The sequence below is a fragment of the Triturus cristatus genome, chromosome 3_2 (genome assembly GCF_964204655.1).
Source record: "Triturus cristatus chromosome 3_2, aTriCri1.1, whole genome shotgun sequence".
In the NCBI taxonomy this organism is placed as follows: Eukaryota; Metazoa; Chordata; class Amphibia; order Caudata; family Salamandridae; genus Triturus; species Triturus cristatus.
In genome coordinates, this window is record NC_140584.1 from 832103686 (window position 1) to 832125830 (window position 22145).

The following is a 22145-nucleotide window of genomic DNA, read 5'->3' on the forward strand; positions in this document are numbered from 1 at the left end:
CATATTTCTAGTGCTACGTTTGCCTTGGATATTGCTTCACTGTGCTAAAATACGTATTTTGACTTTTTTTGTTACCCATATAAGGTTTCAGTTGCGAGGGCATTGATTTAAGTAAATGGCATGCTCACTGTTGCAGTTTGCGTGTGTTTGTAATTCCCAATCCCAGATCTAGATCTTTGGTGCTTTTGGGGAGGCCACAACTGCTACAGATACCGCATAGACAGTGTCTTGTTTTTCCGGCTGGATCTCAAAGTATTCCTTGTTTTATTGACCAGACTGCTATGGGTCTGGTTTTCTCCAGCACGTCCGTTACACTTCTCACTTGAAAGCAAGCATGGGTTCTCAAGAGGCTTCTGATGCATATGTTCAGGTATTTCTAATGTTTATGCACAGTCTATTCCAGATGATTTTCAAATTGGGGAGATGGTACTCACATAAGCATTTCCTGGCATGCTACAAAATCTTGTTGAGCATTTTTGGTCAGTGCTTCTGCCTGATAATTGTATATTGTTCAGCATGAAGTAGTTTGTTCTCTTGCTCAAATACTCACCGAAGGGTAGACTGTCTCTTTGTACTTTGGGGTGTTATAGTAATGAATTTGAATCTGTATGTTTTTGGAACACCTATATCTATCCGCTGTGTAGGTGGCGTGTCGGTTCAGGGTAGCCAAACATTTCAAATGAGGATTGCGGTTGTTGATCCACTGTACGAATAGTTGACCTTCTGACTCCTCTCCCTCCAAGTTGACAATATTATTAACCTATCAACACCAAATCTGAATTCGGTCCCTTTAAAGGTTCCCTGTGGGGTTCATCCACTGGGTCTGAAACTAGTGAACTTGGAGATTGGCAAATCTTGGTGTTGGCACAAAATACAACAAAAAGCATTGGCTGGGCAGTTTCCTGAATGGAAGCTGGCATTAGTTGGATTATAGCAGGCATGGAGAAGCAGTCTGAGCCCAGGAATAGGCAGCAAGAAGCCTAATGGCAGGGAACACAAGCAGCGGAGGCAAGAAGATGGAGAAAAGGAATCTGTAGCAAGGATTTGCAATAGGAGCTCAGGAGGAAAGGAGATTCTGAAGGGTCACAGGAGCAGGGCACTGCTTCAAAACCACAAGGAACAAGCATTTGCAATGCAATAGGTCTTGCATTTACGCGAGTTTGAGCTATTGACATTGCAAATGACAATGCCTTTTATTTTTGTTTTTTTAACATAAATAAAAGGCATTGTCATTTACAATGCCAATAGCTTAAACTCGTGTAAATGCGAGACCTATTGCATTGCAAATGCTTTTTTTGTTTGTTTTCAGGCACAGAGAGATTAAGTGATATGCCTAGAATCAAACTGTTGAGCCGAAGCCGAGACTCGAATTCGAGGATGTATCTCTTTAAATTGATGACACTTCACTTTGCTAAGTTCATGTTGCCCTGCAGACCTATAGAGATCGGTTGAATAGTGTTCATTTAATAAAAATGCATGCCCAGATTTTAGCCATACGTAGAGGAATTCAGCCCCTGCATCTATCTATCTTGAGAATGCTTCAAGTTCTGGCATACCCGCTAACGGGTGCCTGAGGTGAAGGGGTTAGAGAGGAGATGCAGTTTAATAGTCAGGTATAACGATTGTGAAATTGGGGAGACAGCTTCGCGTCCCGGCGTCTGTTCACTATTGTGTGATTCTCGGCAAATGACTTTAATCTCCCAGTGCCTAAAAGTAAAACATTAATCTGGCCTTGTTCTTGTGTAATGTAATTTGGTGTTCATGTAAAAGGGCTCCAAGGCACCTGGGTCCGGTTCACTCTATATAACAAAAAAAAACGTGGTGAAAAAAATGTGCCGGGAAGTAGGCGGGTCGCAGGCTGCCCTGCTCGGGTGTGACACTGGCACAGAGCCCTGCCCCAGCCCATAGAACAATTAAGCCAGGGGTCCGATTTTGGGAAAAGGTGTGGCAGGGCTGAACTGAAAGTAAAGGCGCTGCGGCCTTGTGCTCCCTATCTGCACAGTGACAACACAGGAGAAAGCTCATTCATGAGGCCTGGAGGAAGGAGGCGGAAAGGGCAGGGACAATTAAAAAAAAGTTTATCGGAAGCTGCAATGCCTGATAAGATTTCAAAACTCTGCATGGCGAGGATGGGGCGGTTGTATATAACTTAGCTGTACCCGTCCTCTCAACCTTCGAGTCTCCAAGGAGAGTGAGATTGACTGGTTTTGGAGGGGGGGGCAAATGAATCAATGAAGATAGGATATTTATTAATGGTGAGGGATATTTTCAGTGTAGTAGAGTCTATTAAACAGTGGCAGGCATTTTGATTTCGTGGAAGATGAGAAGAGAAACATTGAAGTTGACACCCTCCAGATGAGTGTGAGTTGATGCATGCTCTTTACCCAGAGAGATGTGCATGAGTGTCATTCATGGTCAGAGGCACAGGCTGGCAAATGGTGTGCACTTTCGCGGCCGCTTTGATGTTCTCAGTGGCCGCGCGGCTCACTGAGAACATCAAAGCGGCCGCGAAAGTTATCAGGCAGGCTGCCAAATGGTGCGCGCGCCCAGCGCACATGCACTGTAGTTGGCGGCCTGAAAGCACTGGTTTGCACTTCCAAATCCCCCTTTTACAAAAGCTCTCGCGAGAGCAGCGCTAAAGCGCTGGCTCAGGTGAGACCTAAAAAGGAGTTGTAGGAGCGGTACTGCGGGTGAAAATAATCTTTCGCCTGCCCTTCGAGTCTTGAAAACTGCAAGGTAAGCAGACCCTCAGGGCTTCTTGGCATTGTTGTTTTCAGAATATTATATATTCGCCATTCCATCTTTTAAGAATCGCAACCAAGTGCACTGTGGGAGCTGTAGTTCATTCCATCAAGTAGAACTTTCCAAGACTTTTTAGAAAGGTTTCAAAACGTTTGTAGAGGAGATCCTCTCCCTTTTATTAGGTAGTTGACTTCTCAGTCAAAGTTGACATGCAAGATGGTCTCTAATTTGCTCTAGGAACCTTCTGTACCCAAGTGATCAATGTAAACTTGTGTCTTGCCATTGACCTCTGGAGGTCCCTGAAATCACAATGACCATGAATCCGCACCAGTTCAGCTGTGGAGTGCATTATCAAGCATGTGACCCACAACTGTTCGAACAGCCCTCGACCTGCATCTTCTTAGGCCTCAAATCATGCTTCCAGGGTGGAAGTGGGTCACATAAACCTACCAATATAAATCTGGGACTGGTCCTAAGACTATTTTTGTTCTAGTTGTGTTCCCTTTATAGGGGAAGACGAATATGAAAGCCGACACTCTAAATAGACTCCGGTGCTCCACACTAGTATGAGTTCAGTCTTCTAGTGCTGATGTGCTTGTGGCGGTTTTCAAGAACTTAGTTTTTCCACAAATAGATTGTTTTTCCACAGAGCCCTTCTCTTGCCTGAAATTTGCCTCATGACTAGTCCAGCAAGGGAAGAGGTGATTATTCACTCCTACCTCTCTTTGCTGATATTGAAATCATGGTTGCAGAAAATACAAACCTACGTGCAGTTTGTACTTCTAGGAAATAATCCACTAGGAGGCAATATGAAAGCAAGTGCACGCATATCTAGAAAGCATTAGGATCAGGATCATATGCTCTGGGAAGCGATTTCTCTTGCAATCAGGCTAATGTGCCATGGGGATTCTTGTTCAATGTTGAATGACACATATCTTGAAAAGATGAGTTTTCAGCTCCTTGTGGACATAAAGAAGTTGAGGGGTGAGATACCTATGTTTTAAAATCTGTGTATAATATGTAAAGGCTTGTTTTTGTTTTTTCTTTTTTTCCACTTCTTAATTCCAGTCTGGCGATGTAATAGGTTTGTATGTTTTGTTGATGCCCTTAGGTGGTGAGTTTTAAGGTTGTGTGGTGTTTTACTGCCTTATGTTAGTTACAGCATGTTTTTGAGATGATGTTGGCTTTTGGTGGCAGTCTGTGATATTTTGGGTAATTGGATGGCAGTGTGCAAGATCATCTTTACTGGAAGATATGATCGGTCGATAGTTTATTAGGTCACTGAAATCAAGATTATTTTCTTTTCAATAGCAGAAGGATTTGTCCAGTTTTGAGTGTTTTACATATGATGCCTTCTGTAAGGGAGGTATTAGTTACGCTGAGCAGTGATACGTGCCGGTCATGATTATGAATGAGAGGCGGTCCTCGTGAAATCTGTTAGCTTTGGAGGAGGAATGTGGCAGCATTTTGAAGGAAGTCCATTTCAATATTAAGATCTTGTCTAATTCGTGATCCAGAAGAGATTCATGGTGTCGTACATGTCCAGGGAATGAAGTTTTGAGTGCCCTGGATAAGGTTGTCTGAATTTTGGATGAATTTGAAGCTACATTTGCTTCCTTTGTGGGGTAGTTATGCTGGGTGGCTCTGGTTGTGCTGCTCGCTTGTGTGGAATGGAGCGCTTAAGGCCCGGTAGGTTAGCTTGGACTTTGCACCATTTCTTTTCTTACAGAAGAGGAGCACTTTAACCTTCACAAATTTGCTGTGAATGATCCCTTTTATTAACAACGCACATCGTGACAGGCTTCTGCAATTCAGATTATTCAGCGAATGCAACTTACTTGAATTGCCTGAATGGCACATTTTATCTGGTTAGTGAGACCGAGGCATAATTTTCTTGGACAATTTCATCTTTATCCTCCCACAAGAGAGCTGGCTCCTTTGTAGGAACTGAATTGTATCCTGGCCTCTCTCATGCAGAAACTGTCTGAGCCTATGGCGTCTTGTGACATTTGTTAACTTGGAAAACATAACTTTGGTAACTATTATGTTTGTTAGAGGTAAAATTCAGGCCCTTCAATCCAAAGATAATCATTTTATCTTCGTAAGGAAAAATATTGTCCTGTGGACTGTTTATCTTTTTATGTCAGAAGACTCAACACACGTTTGTTTGTTAGGAAATAACTCTTCCTGGTTCTCAACCTAAACACGTTGCCTTCTCAGCTGAACAAACCCCTAACCAGCTAATTGTCACAAATACGCTAAACAAGTACAGTGAAAAAGCAAAACATTACAGCTTATAATTTGTTTAGCATTTTTGAAATTTGGAGTGAAGGTTTGTCTGAGATTTCATTTTCATTCTACTGGAGTTAATACTGTATTGGTAGCATTCCAGTGACATTGCAATTCGGACCACTGCGCGTATTATTGTTTCAAGTAATACTCACTGAGTACATCTAAGAAAGCTACACCTATCAGCATGGAAGATGTGTGCTATTAGAATGTGAGCTGCTCTGGCATATGCTGTTCCCACCTACCAGCATTTGTGGGATAGAAAAATGCCTTCCATACTATTTGGAAAGTAGAAAGAGCAGGTTGGCTGAATAAGCTCAGATACCGCCACTGAGCTTCTCCTTCTGAGCCATCCCTGTAGATCATGCACCGTGTTCTTCCCTTGCATTTTAGGAAAAAAAGTAGGAACTGGGAGGACTTGATGATGACAGTGTTAGCAAGACTTAGGGCACAGAAACTCATTTAGGAAGCTCCTAAACAAAATATAAAGTAACACTCGTTCCTTTTAGAGAGCGACAATTTTCAACCAATTGTTAAGAAGTTAGGAAGGACCGTTTTCCGGAAGAGGTCATGAGACCTTTGCAGGATCACCTTTATGGCTAGGAAACACAGGCTCTGGTTTACTGGGTGGATGAGGTGATAAGTGCCAAAATCACTTCACTGGCGACATTCATGTAACTTGGCCAAATATAACCCTTTCACAAACCATGGATCAGGTAGAACAATAGTAACGGACACTTCATACCCAATGGTTTCACATGCAGGCCTTTGAGATGCAGCATAAGCAAAATATGGAGAAAGAAGTCTCAACATAAATCAGTTTGAACTCTGAGAAGTGCCTCTACTTCTTTGCTCCTTCAGACCTTATGTGAAAAGCAAAGCTGCACTGGTTCAAATGGACAACACCATGACTGTGTAGTAAATATTCACACCGGTCAGGGCTCGCTTTCATCACATCTTGGATGAAAGTCAGAGGTTTTTAACTGGGCCTATTGTAGTTGTACAGTTTTGAAGGTAGGCTAATTCAGGAGAAGACAAACTGCAGACAATTGAAGTTGCAATTTTAGAAGGATACCTGATAGGGAACTAAACAACCATTTGTGAAACAATACTCTTAGATGATGTGGTACTCCACCACAGAAAGAACCGGAAACCATGGTTTAAGAAACTGTGTTATTAGTCGAAGGGGGTAATTACCCATCGCAAGTAATAATCACAGTCCTTGAAAGGGTGAACCACTAAAGACCGCGCATAAAACTGAGGTCAACTCCCTGGTAGCTATGCCACACAGCAGACAGGCTTAACTTGGAGACAATGTGTAAAGTATTTATGCAGTACTAAAACAGTATTGAAGTTGTAATGCAAAACAATAACAATCCAAAAATGAATTCTCGAAAAATAGAGTCAAAATTAAAAAACAAAATGACAAAAGTCCAATATGGAAAACTGGAGTTATGAATGTTTAACATTTTAATTAGAAATGGTGCCAAGAAGCACAAAGTCCCAATGATAGTCACAGGTCACGGTAGGTCAGGACCAAGGCACAATTTGATACTGACCGCAGTGGTGCACAAATCGGATGCACAAACCAGGTTCGTCCAGGGCAAAAGATTTTACCTTCTGACTTAGTCCTTTAAATCCCTATCCCATACAGAAGTACGTTTCTAACCCTCCCACCCCAACCCCCCACAGAACCTTAGGGGAGGCACTTGGAGACATACAGGCTATCAGGCAGAGGTCAAACAGTAGGACTCAGGCTGGTCAGCTGAGCAGTTGAAGGAAAAGGACTCTTGTAGCTTGTTGTGTCCTTATAGCTTTAACAGGTGGTCAGCCTTAAGACCCTTGGAGTTCAGTTCTCTGTGCTTAGTACAAGAGGGAGAGCAGGTTCAGTCCTCTAGGCTCTCCTCCGGTCTAGGACAACAGGTTCAGTCCTCTTCTGATCTTCCACAGGTCCAGAAATGTTCTTAAGTGGGTGCCTAGATATGCCACATGTAGGCCTGGCATGGGTTAGTGGGTGGGAATGACCCCTTGAGATACCATAACGAATGAGGTAAAGGTTCCCGGGGCTAACCCTACCCACTTTGGGCATTTTCAAGATGACAAAAGTCTTCGGCCACACTAAACTTGGTCTCTGAAGGCTGTAGGTGTGTGCAGCAAATGTACTGTAGTAATCCTGATATCCTCCCACATGCAGCGTAAAAATCCGGTTTGAAGCAGCTACGTTACCCCCAATAAACAAAAGTGTAAAAGAAGAAAAAGTAGGGTTTTCAACAAGAATTGTTTTGCCATTCTCTTTCTCTCCTTTGAACTGTGCACAAAAGGTTATATGCAAAGCCAGCGAACCTGCCAAGCAGGCTTTGACACTAATGTCTACAAGAGGCCTACTGTGATTGGGGACTGCCTGGTTAGGGGGACAAAAGAAGGGACCTGCCCAGGTGTCAGCGAATGTTTGCCTGTGACATCGGAGGCTTCTTTGAAGTGTGCCCCAAGTGTTATATGAATACCCCAGCATAACTGTCAAGCAGAATTTCACATTCAAGCAGGATTTGACACTTTAATATCAAAAAGGATGCTCCAACCCCCACCCAGCATATTCTCTCAGGTTCAGAGGGGTCATTTCTGCACATTAAGGTCAGCCTATTATTTGCTCCTTGGAGGCATTTTATATCCATTCACACCTATTCAAATGCTAATTACTAGGTGGCAAAAATAGAAGAGCAAAATGCAGATTCGTCTCCACAAACTTCAGGCAGAAAAAAGGTAATTTTCTAAAAGCTATGTTTCCTTGATATTAAATAAAAATTCAACTTCACCAGTATTAGTATTTATTATTGCATCCCAATGTTTTCCTATGGAAGAGACATCCTTGCTCAAGTGAAAATAGCTTTTGGAGCATTTTATACTGTAAGGACATGTGTAACATTAAACTTTTAGATGCCCTACTTTTAAATAACATGCACCTTGCCCTATGGGCAATAAGGCCTACTTAGGTGTGACATAAATATTTTAACGAAAGTTAAGATGTGTGATTTTGACAGGTTAAATTTGCAGGTTAAAAGTGCAACAGTCAGGCTACAAATGGTAAGTCTGCAGTCCTGTTTAGCACTGTCAATGTAGTTAGTGGGTGGCACAATGGGTGCTGCAGTCTGCTAATGACATGAGTACGCTTTGCACAATGTACTAGGGACCTTCATAGGTAAGTTAAATATGCCATTTAAGAGGAGCACTAGCACTTTATCACTGGCTAGCAGAGGTAAAGTACACATAAATCTACAGCCCGTTCAAATATAGTGGCCAGCAAAGGAGAAAAAATCCAGAGTGACCACGCAGAAAAGGCAGATTTCCTATATGACCTGTAGACTCTTCATATCCAGTCTTCCATACAAGGACCTTCGAGGCGAGTCCTTTCATTGATTGATAAGCGAAATTTGCATTTGGCATGTATTTGATGTCTACAGCTCCAATCTAGCTACTTAGAAGTGGAACGCTTTACAAGGGATGGCTCTACATTGCAGTGGGGGTAGCAGGGCAGCACGTTTCAGAAGGGTGGGAGAGTAGAGGGCTACTGGAGGACATGGGTTTGGGGAACCGAGGAAGAATCTACTTGCAGGGACTTCATTGCTCACATACCTGCCTGTCAGTACTGATTCTCGACCTGATGCAAGTGTTAATGCACTCATCCAAGAAGCTGCTGCAAACATGGATGCTTATTTACTTACTTGCTCAGACTCCTAGATTGCAGCTGGTGTGACTCTCACAGTACGTTATTTCCAAGTATTCTATATGTATGAACCACTCGCAGTGCCTCGGCCATCTTTTCTGCCTAAAGTTATTTCTGTTTTTTCTGCTACGTTCATTGTTCTGCTGATGGTCTTTCCTCACCCACAGTTATCAGCAGAATGCTGCTTGAGTACACTTTTTATTCGACTAGGTCTTGCATCAATACAGCCACTTGTTTTTAGCTTGTAGACAGCTGAATATGGACTTGAAATCATTCCAGCGTCGGGGATTGTGGAATGCTTCTGGTACTTCTACTTCTTAGCCGAAATGCCTACCTTGTACAGTAGCACATTTTCCATATATATGGAAAGGCAGTAAATGCTTCGCACTTTGGCAATATTCATCGAGTCAAAAACTGCAGAGCTACACCATTGATTTCTACGAGCACCTTTGCAGAACGCTATAGCTTGAAATGTAATGGATGCCATGGCGAAGTGTGTGTCATATAGCTTTTCCCGTGGGCACCCTTACCTATAATCTGCCTTAGGTATGGTATTACTTGTTATAAATGCAAACCGTGGGAATGTTATGCTGCATGGAGCTTACTTATTTGTAATACTACTTTTGCAGATTTGTATCTGGTAGGCCTTAATCTGTGTCCCATCGAGCCTTTCCTCAAGCAACAGATGGCACTCGGATTAAATTGGTCTGCATATGTGACTGCTCTACAAAATAACTCAAGGGTGCCTTTACGCGTGTGTGGCTCCTGTCAACGTGATCCTCTTCTGATTACACACATTTCCTCTGTTGTAGCCCACAAGTTGTTTCAAAATACGTTCTGGATTCAGCCACCAGGTGGCAGGAATGCGCAAGTAATGTAATGTATTGTATACAAGCTAATAGTTACAAAACCAAAATTAAAAATAAGATTAAGTGTTTTCTATGTTTTATCACTTTACAGGCGAGCTGGGCATCAGGCGAATTGTTCCAAACCATGAATTGGTGAAGCGTTTGTCTGACATGTATGAGGGCACTGTTTGTCCACAGAGCAGGGACACGATTAAACAAGACCAGATGCTGCAGTCTGGTGTGCTGGGCCAAGAGGTGAAAAGTAGCCTCCCTACACTGGGCCTTGAAGACGAGAGACAGTCGGGCACGTTCGGTAGTGTCCTCGTGGGCAACAGGATCCAGGTACCCAAAGATGTGCCGCCTCCGGGTACCAAGACTCGCCGGCCTGAAGCGGATGACTTTAGCCCCCATTTCTCTGCCAGTGATGAGAACACCCTGAAGCAGGACCTTCCCCGCGGGGCGCACATGCTGTGTGGCAACTGGCTGGCGTACTGGCAGTACGAGATTGGGGTCAGCCAGCAAGAGTCCCACTTCTGCTTCCACCAGATCAAGTTACAGAGCTTCCTGGGTCACTCCGGGGCCATCAAGTGCGTCGCTCCTCTGGGCGGGGAAGACTTCTTCCTGAGTGGCAGCAAGGACAGGACTGTCCGTCTCTGGCCCCTGTACAACTATGGAGACGGCACAAGTGAGATGGAGCCGCGGCACACCTACGCCGAGCACAAGAAGTCCGTCTTTTTCGTGGGGCAGCTGGAAGCCGTTCAGCAGGTGGTAAGCTGCGATGGAGTGGTGCACACCTGGGACCAAGGGACAGGTAAGAGAGGGAACGCATGTTCACACCTGATCATTAAAAGGAATTTGCACAGAAAAAGATGGGGGAGATGGGATATTGCACTCCGTGGGCCATGTGTCCAGGTATTGGTATGCATACCCGGGGGAGGGGGGAGGGTTGACAGTAGGAATAATCCACACAAATAGTGATTATTCTTTTCACAGAATAGTTGACAGAGGCACAGTGCACTGAATTGCATTGGGATTCTCATTGGTTCCGGGGAAGCATGAAACTGTATATTGGATCCCTCTAGGACCTTAGGAGGGAGAGAGGTCTTTCTACCAAAAGTTGTCGTAAACCACTTATTGAAAGTGCCAATACGCGCTTTACAAAGCTCTTAAGTAAAGAACTAAATAGATTTTTTTTTAATAACCTCTACTTGCTAATTTCCTAAGGCACCATCACTGTTATTGCTATTGCAGACTTTGGTGTAAAAAATTGAATTGTGCCACCATCTAGTGGACAGATGTGAGACTACTCGACTCCTGCGTTACCTTTATTCATTTCTTTTCAGTACACTTCTCTGTATATCTGCTTATCTTTCTTTGATATCCATATCCCTTTCCGCCTCTGTGACCGCTGACTGTGATGAGCACCTCCAACTTCTTTACTACACTTTTACGCTGGATGTCACTTCATTGGCCTGGCATACCCCCATGCTTCTGCACCGTTCCACAACCAACCAGTGACCTTTAACACAGCCCCGTGGACTTCCTCTTCACTCACCCCACGCCCTCTCCATGGCCTCTTAGTATTTGTTATGTGCCTCAGCTTTTTTCTTCATTGGCTTGAACCCTGTTGATGACCTCGTTCTCTGGTCAGCCCTCTCTTTCTATGGCTTCACTTCTTGTCTTTGATCCTAATCAAGTTTCCTCTTTCTTCACTATGCGCTGGTAACTTCTGTCTATGCGATTTACTAGCCCACCATGGTCACTCCCACCAGGTGGTGATGGATAAACCAGGTTTCATCTTTCACGTCGCCTGTCGTCAGTTCTGTGTCATTTGTGTTTCTCTTTTCTTTCTGAAAGGTAAAACTCTGCGCACAGATGAAGCCGTGGACAGTCGTCACCCCATCACAGCTGTGGCCACCATGCCACCTCCGCACTGTAGCATGGCCGTGGCAGGCTCAGACTCGGTCATTCGTTTTATAGACTGCAGAAAGCCAGGGCTTCAGGTAGGGACGCCTCACTCGGTCACCTCGAGTGGACTTTGTCTTACCTTACTGTCACTGTGATGATTATGAATGTGCAGCAGGTCAGGTGGACGTACTACCAGCTCTGCCGTCCAACTACAATGTTGCCTTTTATTCCCCAGGTCAGTGCCTTCTCGACACACCTACTGTTCACTGCCTTACTCTTGGCAGGTGAACTTTTTGACTTCCCGCCCCAGGGTGTGGAATACCACACTCCTGAATCGGGTGCTCAACTTAAGTTTAGTTATCATAGTTGTACATTATATAGATAATGTGTCCGCTCGGCATTATCAAACACTTTTAAGCACTGTGATGATTTGAGTTGTATCCTTTTATTTGAGGCCAGAATCGTAATTTAAAAAAATGTATAATAGCAGCTTGACCTACGGTGGACTGAGATGATGGGAGCCGATAGAGAAGTGTTAGGACTACAGGGCTCCTTTCTAGATGAGTAGGAGTCTAGGATGATGGAACTAAGAAGCTTAGAGGTTCATAATGTGTGTTGGACTGAAGGTGATGGGCCAAGACAACAGACCAGGCAGGAACCAGAGTGTATATGGACTGCTGGCAGTGAGAATTATAGGGCCTGTAGGCTGTGATGGTAATTGATAGGAGCAAGGGAATATATCGCAATCATTGACTGTCATTTTGGGGGTCTGAAAACTGAGCCTGCGTGAATGCCCAGGGACCAAGTGCCAGTGAGAGTCCTAGTGATTGGTGTGAATAATGGTCATTTGGTGGAAAGAGGTGTTGGAAGCACTAGAACCCGAGGCAGGTTTGGTCATTAGGGGCTGGAAGCACCGATGGTCATTTGGTGAAAGGTAGACCTGGGGACAGGCGAGGCTGGAGGCATTGAGGCTCATGCAATGTTAAAAATTATTGTGGGGGAGTGGGATATAGTAAGGTTAATTGGAAGCTGCATGCTCTGAGAACATGAGGCACTGCAGACGACAAAGGCCATGAAAGGGTGCTGGGCCTAGCTGGAGCACTGACCATCACGGTCTAGACACGGCCTCACCTTAACAATTCTTTCAAGATTCCACCAATGCCCTCCATCAACAAGCACAGCATTTCCCTTTATCTTCAAAACTCTGACAGACTCGCCAATCATTCCGATCACTTTTCAAATGAAATGGTCCCAATAACTTTTCTTCATATTGTTTTTGCTTCTTCTGTTCGTCATTATTCCATATCCCTAAGTCCACACAAACATGAAAACACTTCTTGCCGACATGTGTTTTGTTCAAGGAAAATGATTTCCATCGAACTTGTTCAGGGCTAGAAGTAACTGAAAACCTCCATAAATATCTACTCGATGTACAATATACCCAAGATCAGATCCTGTGGCATGAATAATAGTGTTCACCAGCCATATCCTTGATAGTGATGCTGTCTGTAACCCTTAAATTAAATCTGTGTAGACCACAATATATATTTAACTATGATAGAATCAACTAGCACCAGCACTATACGTGAATACCATAAGATAATGTATTCAAAAATTGAAAAACCCAGCCTGGGGAAGAGTGCGCAAATGAGCAATAAATCTCCACCGTGATTGTTTAGGAAAAAAATAGATTTTCCTAGAGAACCCTCACCCACCACGGTTGCCCCTTGGTGGCATGCTTCATCATTGGAGTTCATCCCGATCCGCTGCGGATCAAGGCATGGTACGACCAAAATGTTACACGGGAGCACTTGAAGATGGAATCTGTGATAAAGACAATGTAGGTGAGGGGAGTGGAAACTAAGTGGTGGTATGTTAAAAATACCTGACTAGTAGGACTCTCGTTTTATTCCCGCCTCTAGCCCGAATGTTTAAAATCAAGGGTTGTGTTTGAAGGAGTAGACTATAATGAGTCAGTTCCCTTCAAAATTAATTGGTCAACCTGTTTTGAGCATTTCCCCTATTGGCTCTTCTTCAGGACCTATAGGAAAACCTATTCCTGTTGGTACCACTCCTCAAAGTCCTTAAATAGGAACGCAAAAGATTGCATGCCACACGCATTCCCCTATCATACATACGGTAACCTGGAACGTCATTCATTATCTGTAACAAGAAAAAACAGTGGAGAGTTTCAAAACCAAACAGCTCATCAGCCACAGCTAACAAACCTTGGATAATATATACAGGCAATGATGTGAAACACCCTGCTGTGATGGTGCTTAATAAACCATAAAATACGATCACTCTGTATGTGAGAAAATAAAATTAGCCCACTATCATTTTTTCCAAACAGTGGTTGTAAAAATGCCTATACTTAATTGGCGAGGCATCATAAGACAAAACGAACACACAGACAACAAATGACATACATTTTCAACGCCGTACTAGTGTGTCATGGTCTTGCCTGGAAGGATGGGGCCGGTAGTCACACCCTACATGAGGGAGAAAAGGAGACACCGAGTCGTCAACTTTAGTATCCGGCCATTGGGGGTCGGTATGAATTAGCGTGAAGATAAGAGAATGAATGCCTCCAATTGTGGCTATCAGGAGATATGCCACGCAAAACCGCCCTGCTTACTCACTTCGTCAAGGCCGTCCTTGGCCGTTCTGCCTATTTCGAATCCCTGGAGACCGCATCTTACCGATGTATGTCTCAGTTTTCCATTTGAACTGACGTGTGGTGGCTCCTTCCGCACACGTATCTTTCTCACATAAAATACTAGACTGCTCAGAGACCTGGAAAATGGCCACCTGCCACAGGCCAATAATGGGTCAATTTTGGGATCTTTTTAAAGAGTTATATCTGTACACAAAGGCAGTGGACCATGTGGTCTCGTATAGAGTTTGTGGGTGATAGAAATGCGTCAGTTCAAAATGGAAACCCAAGACATACATTGGTAATATGCGTTCTCCGGGGATTTCAAATAGGCAGAACTGCCAAGGACGGCCTTGATGAAGTAAGTAAGCAGGGCGGTTTTGCGTGGCATATCTCCTGATAGCCACGATTGGAGGCATTCATTATCTTATCTTAACGCCAATTCATACCGACTGCCAATTGCCGGGTACTAATGTTGACAACTCAGTGTCTCATTCTCTCCCTCATGTAGGGGTGACCACAGCTCCCCCTCCCCCTGGCAAGACCATGACGCACTAGTATGGTCTGTGTGTTCGTTTTGTCTTATGATGCCTCGCCAATTAAGTGTAGGCATTTTTACAACCACTGTGTGAAAACAATGATAGTGGGCTAATTTTGTTTTCTCACATACAGAGTGACCACGTATTTTATGGTTTTTTAGGCACCTTCACAGCAGGGTGTTTCACGTTATTTCCTGTATATATTATCCAAGGTTTGTCAGCCGTGGCTGATGAGCGGTTTGTTTTTAAATTCTCCACTGTTTTTTCTTGTAACAGATACGGAATGACGTTACAGGTTACCATATGTAAGCTCGAAGTATGCGTATGGCATGCAATCTATTGCGTTCCTATTTAAGGACTTTGAGGAGTGGTACTAATAGGAATAGGTTTTCCTATAGGTCCTGAAGAAGAGCCAATAGGGGAAATGCTCGAAACATGTTGACTGATTAATTTTGAAGAGAACAGACTCATTATAGTCTACTCCTACAAACACAACCCCTGGATTTTAAACATACCGGCTAGAGGTAGGAATAAAACGAGATTCCTACTAGTCAGGTATTTTTAACCCACCACCACTTAGTTTCCACTCCCATCACCTACATTGTCTTTATCGCAGATTCCATCTTCAAGTGCTCCCGCGTAACCGTTTGGTCGTCGCATGCCTCGATCCGCAGTGGATTGGGATAAACCCCAATGATGAAGCATGCCACCAGGGTGCTCTAGAAAAAACTATTTTTTGCCTAAACAATCACGGTGGAGATTTATTGCTTATTTACGACCTCTTCCTCAGGCTGGGTTTTTCTATTTTTGAATACATAGCTTTCTCCCCCATTTTTTGTTAAGTACCTTAAGACAATGTCATACTACAGGGATCATGCATTTTTAAAAGTCCCACAGGATTGAGTATTACATTCTAATCAAAACTTTGAATAATACAGCCGATCTTACTCTTCTATTATTCCTGTCAACAAACATGAGACACTCTGTCTTTTGGTATACCCGAATGGTGCAGGTGCTAGATGAATCTACCATAGTAATTTTGTTTATAGGTTTGGCACAATATATGTTATAGTGAACACATTTTTATGGTTTAAATCTTTTTATTCACATTTCCATAGCAGGGAAAAAACCAGAACAGCAGTGTGGCAGCACTCAGCATGTGTCACTTATGCAAGGCAGGAATAGGAGTGTTGCTGCGCTCTGCATTTGAACATTCCAGGAAATCAAAAGTCAGTAACGATAACTATCCCCAAAACATACCCCCTCCCTCTCACATCCCTTCAGTACTAGCTTCTTAAACGTAAGTATGTCAACAGCCGCGGATGACACTCCTGGGAAGTTCACCAGTTGCCAGGCCTGGAGGGGGTTCCATTAACCGAATGACGCACAGATATTTTAGGAATGTGAGCTCTCGGAATTCCGTGGATACGAGACAAGAAATGGGCGTCATATCTCCCAAAATTACGTTCTAGAGGTGACCAGAGAGGAAGCCAACCGCTCCATACCCAGGATATAGCATAGCACCATCATGGCAACAGACCCCCCCACAATCAGAATGCCCACACAAGATATATTGGGGAAAAAACTGCTGCAGGTTTATTACATACAACATTATGTAATCTGGTGGGTTATCCAAGGACAGGCAGCCTTCTCATCACCTGCCCTCCTGATGAGCCTTGCAGCACCATAGCGAACCACTTAGTGCTGCCCTATTGGCAAATCCCCTTCCCGGATCACCTGACCACCCTAGGTCCATTATTCTCACGCCCTACTGGGCGTAGCGTAGCTAGGCAAGCCCCCGGTTGGTCAGGCCCCCAACCGCCCGAAGGACTACGGGGCGCCGACATAGAATTCGTGAACCTCCCATGAGGCTCCTGGGGTTCGGCTCTGGCACCACCGTGTGCCGTTCAACGATACTGTTCTGTACCCTTATGCATTCAGATCGCCCATTAACTCCGCCACAGCCCCGGAGGTGGCCAACTGTCGCCGCTGGGGGCCCCCACCAACTGCTTTAGTCTATCCCCTGCAACCCTTGTGAGCTAGTGCTTCCTCCAAGTCTAGCAGGAACAGGTCCATTCCTACCAGAGTAAGGTGTACCCCGTCCGCCTCAAAGTAACCTTTGACCCTTTCCTGAATCATTTCGTGTCTGATAAATCCCAGACCCCTCTGCTGAGTGAACTTGCGCATGGAGCTGTTCACCCGTCCTGGACCGCTCCACCGCCTCACTGGACTTAGCACCCTGCCACACCCTCCGCTGCAGGATCTCTGACCACCAGAGCTCGCACTGTCCCAGGCGTTTGTTCAGTTCCCCCAGGTCAGTCTTCATGGACTGCAGGAGCAGTGTCCTCCCCAAAGCAGTCAAGTCATTACCCCCCAAGTGAATCACCAAAAAATTGGGCGGGGCATCCAGCGTGGCTAACGAATGCTCCAGTCTGTTCATGAGGCTGCACCCTCTCATCCCTGGGAAACCCAACCACTCAATCTTAGTCTGAGAGCAGCGCCGCATCCAGTTCCGGATCGATACCCAACGGGCCAACCGGGAGATGGCAGAGTGCCCAATGACCCACACACTGAAGAAACCCTGAAGAAACAAAGGACACGATTCAACTCAAAAGTTTATTACAAACAGTAAAGATCGCACTACAACCACCAAACCATAACAAGTGGCACACAACACTGCAAGACACAGTCTAACACAACGCTGAACTCCTCAAGGGTGGATATATCGCTTATAACACGTGGACTTCCAGCGCCCAACTTTCATGACCTGTGCCGGTTCCATGCGGATGCGGTGGTGGCCGCCCCAATCCGGAAGGAGTGGCTAGAATACTTGTTATCATCCCGAAGAAGGCCGGCCTTAGACAGGCAAGCAACTATTACCCTGTCTACCTGGAATATGGTTAGGGGGACGAGGTTGGCGTGAATCAATAGGTACCCCGGTGCATCTGGATGGAGAGAAACGAACTCCCGGACCCTGGCGACCGGGCAGTATTTGGGTTCTCCTAGCGGCAGTAGCACCACCCCTATCCCCTATCCCCTTTCCGTTCTGATCTGTCTTAGACCTTCTGAGGTGGATCGAGAGCTCGTCCATCAACTGTACGTCCGCTATGCCCAGGGCATCCCCATACCTGTCAGATTTGGACCGGGCCACTAACTCGCTGATCCTGAAATCCCCAAAGAATGCTAAGCAAAAGGAAGCAGCAAAGAGGGACGCCTCATAAGGAGAGTGGGTGACCCCCCCCTCCCCCCCAGGACATCTAGCATAGCCTGCAGGATGGTAAAGGTGATGGGGGACCTGTTGTCTGGTACCCGGGGCTCTTCCCTAGCCCACCGCTTTAGCGCCACCCTGATGGCAAAGGACTTGGTGGGGTCCTCTCCCCCTCTAAGCTTAGCGTCGTGGCTGACCGCCGCGTGGTGACCACAGACCCAAGAGTGACTCTTTCCCTGTCTCTTGGCCCACACCACGAAGGCCTGAACCTTTCCCTCAACGGGTACCCCGGCCAGGCCCAACACAGCAGCCACGTTGTTGAAGCAGGTAAGGCTCGCCAGGTACCGCTTCCTGGTGCCGGGGGCGAGGGCCTGTTGCCCCATAGCCCTCAGCTGTTTTTCAACTCCAAGATCCTCCAGAGGGTTGCGGGGAAGGGGGTCATCTCCTCTCTCGCCTGCGGCCACGCCTCTCGAAATCGAAGCCACTGAAAACGAGAGAGAGCGTCAGTCGCAACATTCTTAACCCCCTCGATGTGTCTAGCCCTACACTCCAAGTTGCCACGCAGGCTCCATCTGGCGAGCTCCCTGAGCAGGCAGAGCACCAGAGGGCACTTGGCGGTCTGCCCGTTGATTGCCTGCACGACCGCCATATTGTCTGACCAGAAAAGGACCTTCCTGTTGGACAAGATGGACGGCCAAAGGTGGAGGGATATGATGATGGGGAATAGCTCTAGAATTGTGATTTTGGAAGTAATGCCATGCTTGCGACAAGCGTTGGGCCATTCCTGTGCACACCATTCCTCGCCCAGGATTGCCCCAAAGCCCTCCCTTCCCGAGGCGTCTGTGAACAGGCTGAGTTCGGGACTGTCAACCCAGGGGGCCCTCCAGATGACCGTCCCATTGAAGTGCAGCAGGAAATCTCCCCACATGGCAAGGTCCTTCTTCAGGCCTGTACTCAACCTGACCCAGTGGTGTTTCTTCGACAAGTTACCTGTGGCCCTGGCTAATCTCCTGGCGAACACCCGCCCCACTGGGATGACTCTCGCTGCAAAGTTTAACTTGCCTAACAGGCTTTGAATGACACCCAGGGGCGCCTTGTCTTTCCCCAGCAGTGACCGGATGTCCTGCCGCAAAGCCTGTACCTTCTCCGCAGGGAGCCTAGACACGCCCGTTACCGTGTCAAGCTCGAAGCCCAGAAAGGTGAGGACCTGCGCAGGACCCTCCATCTTACCAGGTGCTAGCGGCACCCCTAGGTGTCTGGCCAGGTCCTGGAAACATAGAAGCCCCCTGCTACATTCCTGTGTACCCGCACCCCCAATGAACAGAAAGTCGTCCAGGTAGTGGGTCACCCCTTCGACGCTATACCTAGCCAATAGGGCCCACTGCAGGAATAAGCTAAAGGCTTCAAAGTAGGCACACGAGACCGCACACCCCATCAGCATGCACCTGTCGTAGAAGAATTCACCTTGCCACTTAAACCCAAGGAGGTGCTGACTGTCAGGGTGAACCGGTAGGAGGCGGAAAGCGGACTCAATATCGGCCTTTGATAGCCACGCTCCCTTGCCCGCCCTCCTGACCATGTCTACTGCCATGTCAGGTGAACAGTAGGAGACCGAGCACAAACCCTCCTCCAGCCAGTGGTTCACTGAATCCCCATCGGGGTAGGACAGGTGCTGGATCAGCCTGAAGGCCCCAGGCTCCTTCTTCGGGACCACACCCAAGGGAGAGACAACGAAGTTCGGAAGGCGGGGGGGGGGGGGGGGGTGGTGCCGGAAAGGCCCACCACCCTCCCCAGAGCCGCTTCCTTCCTGATCTTAGCCCCTACTACCTCGGGGTGGTCCCTGGCTGACCTGAGGTTCTCTGCATCTCTGTTGACTAGGGGGCCCTTGTAGGGGATACAGAACCCCTCCACGAACCCCTAGACCAGGGCCAGTCTGTCTTTCGCATTGGGGTATTCCCTAAGTAGTGGTAGCAGGTTTGCGGTGACCACGGGGGAGGGACCCTTGGCCAGGGGCACACCCGGGGAGGGAGCGGGAGGTGCAGTGGGGCCTGATCTGAGGGGGGAGGAGGCGAGGGGGTCTGGCAGGGGGACCCCGGGCATACTTGTCTTGTCTGGCGGGCATGGAGGCGTGTTCGCGCTTGTCGCAGGGGGTGGCAGAGTGGGGGGAACCGCACTTGCTGCAGGTGTGAGAGAATCGGCAGGCCTTGCCCCAGGAGCAGGAGCCAGCGTTGAAAAGCCTACACGTGCCATGGAAGGCTCTCCTGGGTCCCTGCTTCTGTCCACCACCCCGGCCTCCTCGAAAGGGCTGCCTGAACTGCCTCTTCCTGTCCTGCCTCTGTCCCTTGGTTGAGCCACCCATCCGCATGGTGGAACTAGGCTTCTCCTCGGCCTCAACCTTGCCCTTGCCCATGTGCTGGACCAAGAGTCGCTCCTCCAGCTGGTCCCACCCTAGTTCGGGACAGATGGCCATCTTCTTCCTAAACTCACAATCGTACCTGTACCAGCCCATCCCCCCGTTCGTCTCAGCCTCATTGGTGATGATGCCGGCGTTCAAGTGGTTCGCCACGGTGCTGCTAGGCTCATCAGGCGGGCAGGTGGCAAGAAGGCTGCCTGTCCTTGGATCGCCCGTAAGCTAACCCACCAGATTACTTAACGTTGTATGTAATAAACCTGCAGCAGTTTGTTGGAGGCAAGGTGTCCACGGCGCGTCCGGTGTGGGAAAGAGGCAGAGGAGGGGGTGGGGGATACCTATGTACCCCTCACCCCGCCTCGCGCACCGGACGTGACGCGGGACACCCGCGACCAAGGTCGGACTCCTCCCTAGGCCAAGCTCCCCCCCAAGGAAAAGGGGGGGGGGACCGACGAGAAAGGGGGGTGGATGCCCGATGCCACTACAGGGACGCCCTCCTGAGTGGCCCCCTGTGGTGGCCTCGGGCAGCCGCATAATCTGCGGAGCCATCCCTGATACGTGGATATCTTTCCGGTGCCCCAAAGGGTAAGGATCTTCTGAAGCGCCGCCCCCAATGCCAGTCCTATCTTCCTCCCCTTGCGGGACTTGAGTGGATAAGTCAGCGGGTTGTGCTGACCCAGAATCATGTAGGAGGGGAATCTAGATATCAGTGTGTCAAAGTGTAGATCTATGTCGTCTAAAAGTTGAGTCCAGTAGGCTGTAAGACGAGGGCAGTCCCACAACAGATGGAGCAGTGTGCCCGCGGACCTACAGCCGCACCAACAATCTGAGCTTCGTTCCGGGTTGTCTTTGTGGAGGCGCACAGGGGTCAAATACCAGTTAGTCAATACTTTGGTGGCAGTCTCTATACTGGCTGTGAACACATATTTTTAGGTGTTATGAATGTCCTGAAAATCAGTGAAGAGATCTGTCTGGCGAACTCTATTAATTGATATAAAATAAATACTAATGGAAGTGGCAAAAAAAGAAGAAATTGCGAAGAAAGACAACGTGGCTTCAATTCTGAACTGTGATAGAAGCAAACTCTTACTTAACAAGAGTAATACTCTTTAATACTCGTGGATGTGCTGATAGATTGTGTTTCTGGATATTGTTATTCAAGACCAGTAGATATTGAACAACCGTCTATCTTCTATTTCAGCACCCAATAAATACTGTGTGTTGATCTGGTGTGAACCAGTATGCCGTGTGGTATGCAGTTACCAAGCTTGGTGGTTGTAAAAACTCGGGGATGTGAATAGTGATGGTTGTGGGCACTGGAAGCAGTAAGTGCCACTTTTAGTCACTGGGGGTAGAGAACATGTCGGAGCTAGAGTTACTAATGGATACTGGAGGTTCAGGAAAGTGAGGGTCATTATTCGGGGGGCTATAGCCAAGAGATAGCGCCTGATTGTTCTTGTGACTGATATCTTCTGCCTTCAAGATCTTTTGTTTGAAGCCGCGTGTGGTAACCCTTTTAACCTGCACATTTTCCTCTCTTCTTGCAGCACGAGTTCAAGCTGGCCAGTAACCCCAGTGCTGGCCTCATTCGGTACCTGGCGGTGAGCCCCAATGGGCGCAGCATGGTGGCTGGGTACTCCTCTGGCTTCATTGTGATTCTGGATGTCCGGACAGGCCTGATCTTGCGGGGTTGGCCAGCTCACGAAGGGGACATACTGCAGATGAAGGTGAGATGAGAGGCGGCACACCCACACTAGAGCCAACCACAAGCCTGCTCATGTTGTGCACATGAGGGGAGCACTAGACTTGTATGGCTGACAGCAC

At 47.0% G+C, this 22145-nt stretch overlaps 1 protein-coding gene across 1 annotated transcript in view; it reads left to right on the forward strand.

Moving 5' to 3' along the window:
• Positions 1-22145, forward strand: part of WDR81 (WD repeat domain 81) — a 142085-nt gene that overhangs the window by 114774 nt on the left and 5166 nt on the right. Inside the window, exons 8-10 of the mRNA XM_085649069.1 lie at positions 9713-10411; positions 11458-11603; positions 21869-22048. Coding sequence (XP_085505195.1) covers positions 9713-10411; positions 11458-11603; positions 21869-22048 — 1025 coding nt within the window. The remainder of the gene's footprint in view (positions 1-9712; positions 10412-11457; positions 11604-21868; positions 22049-22145) is intronic.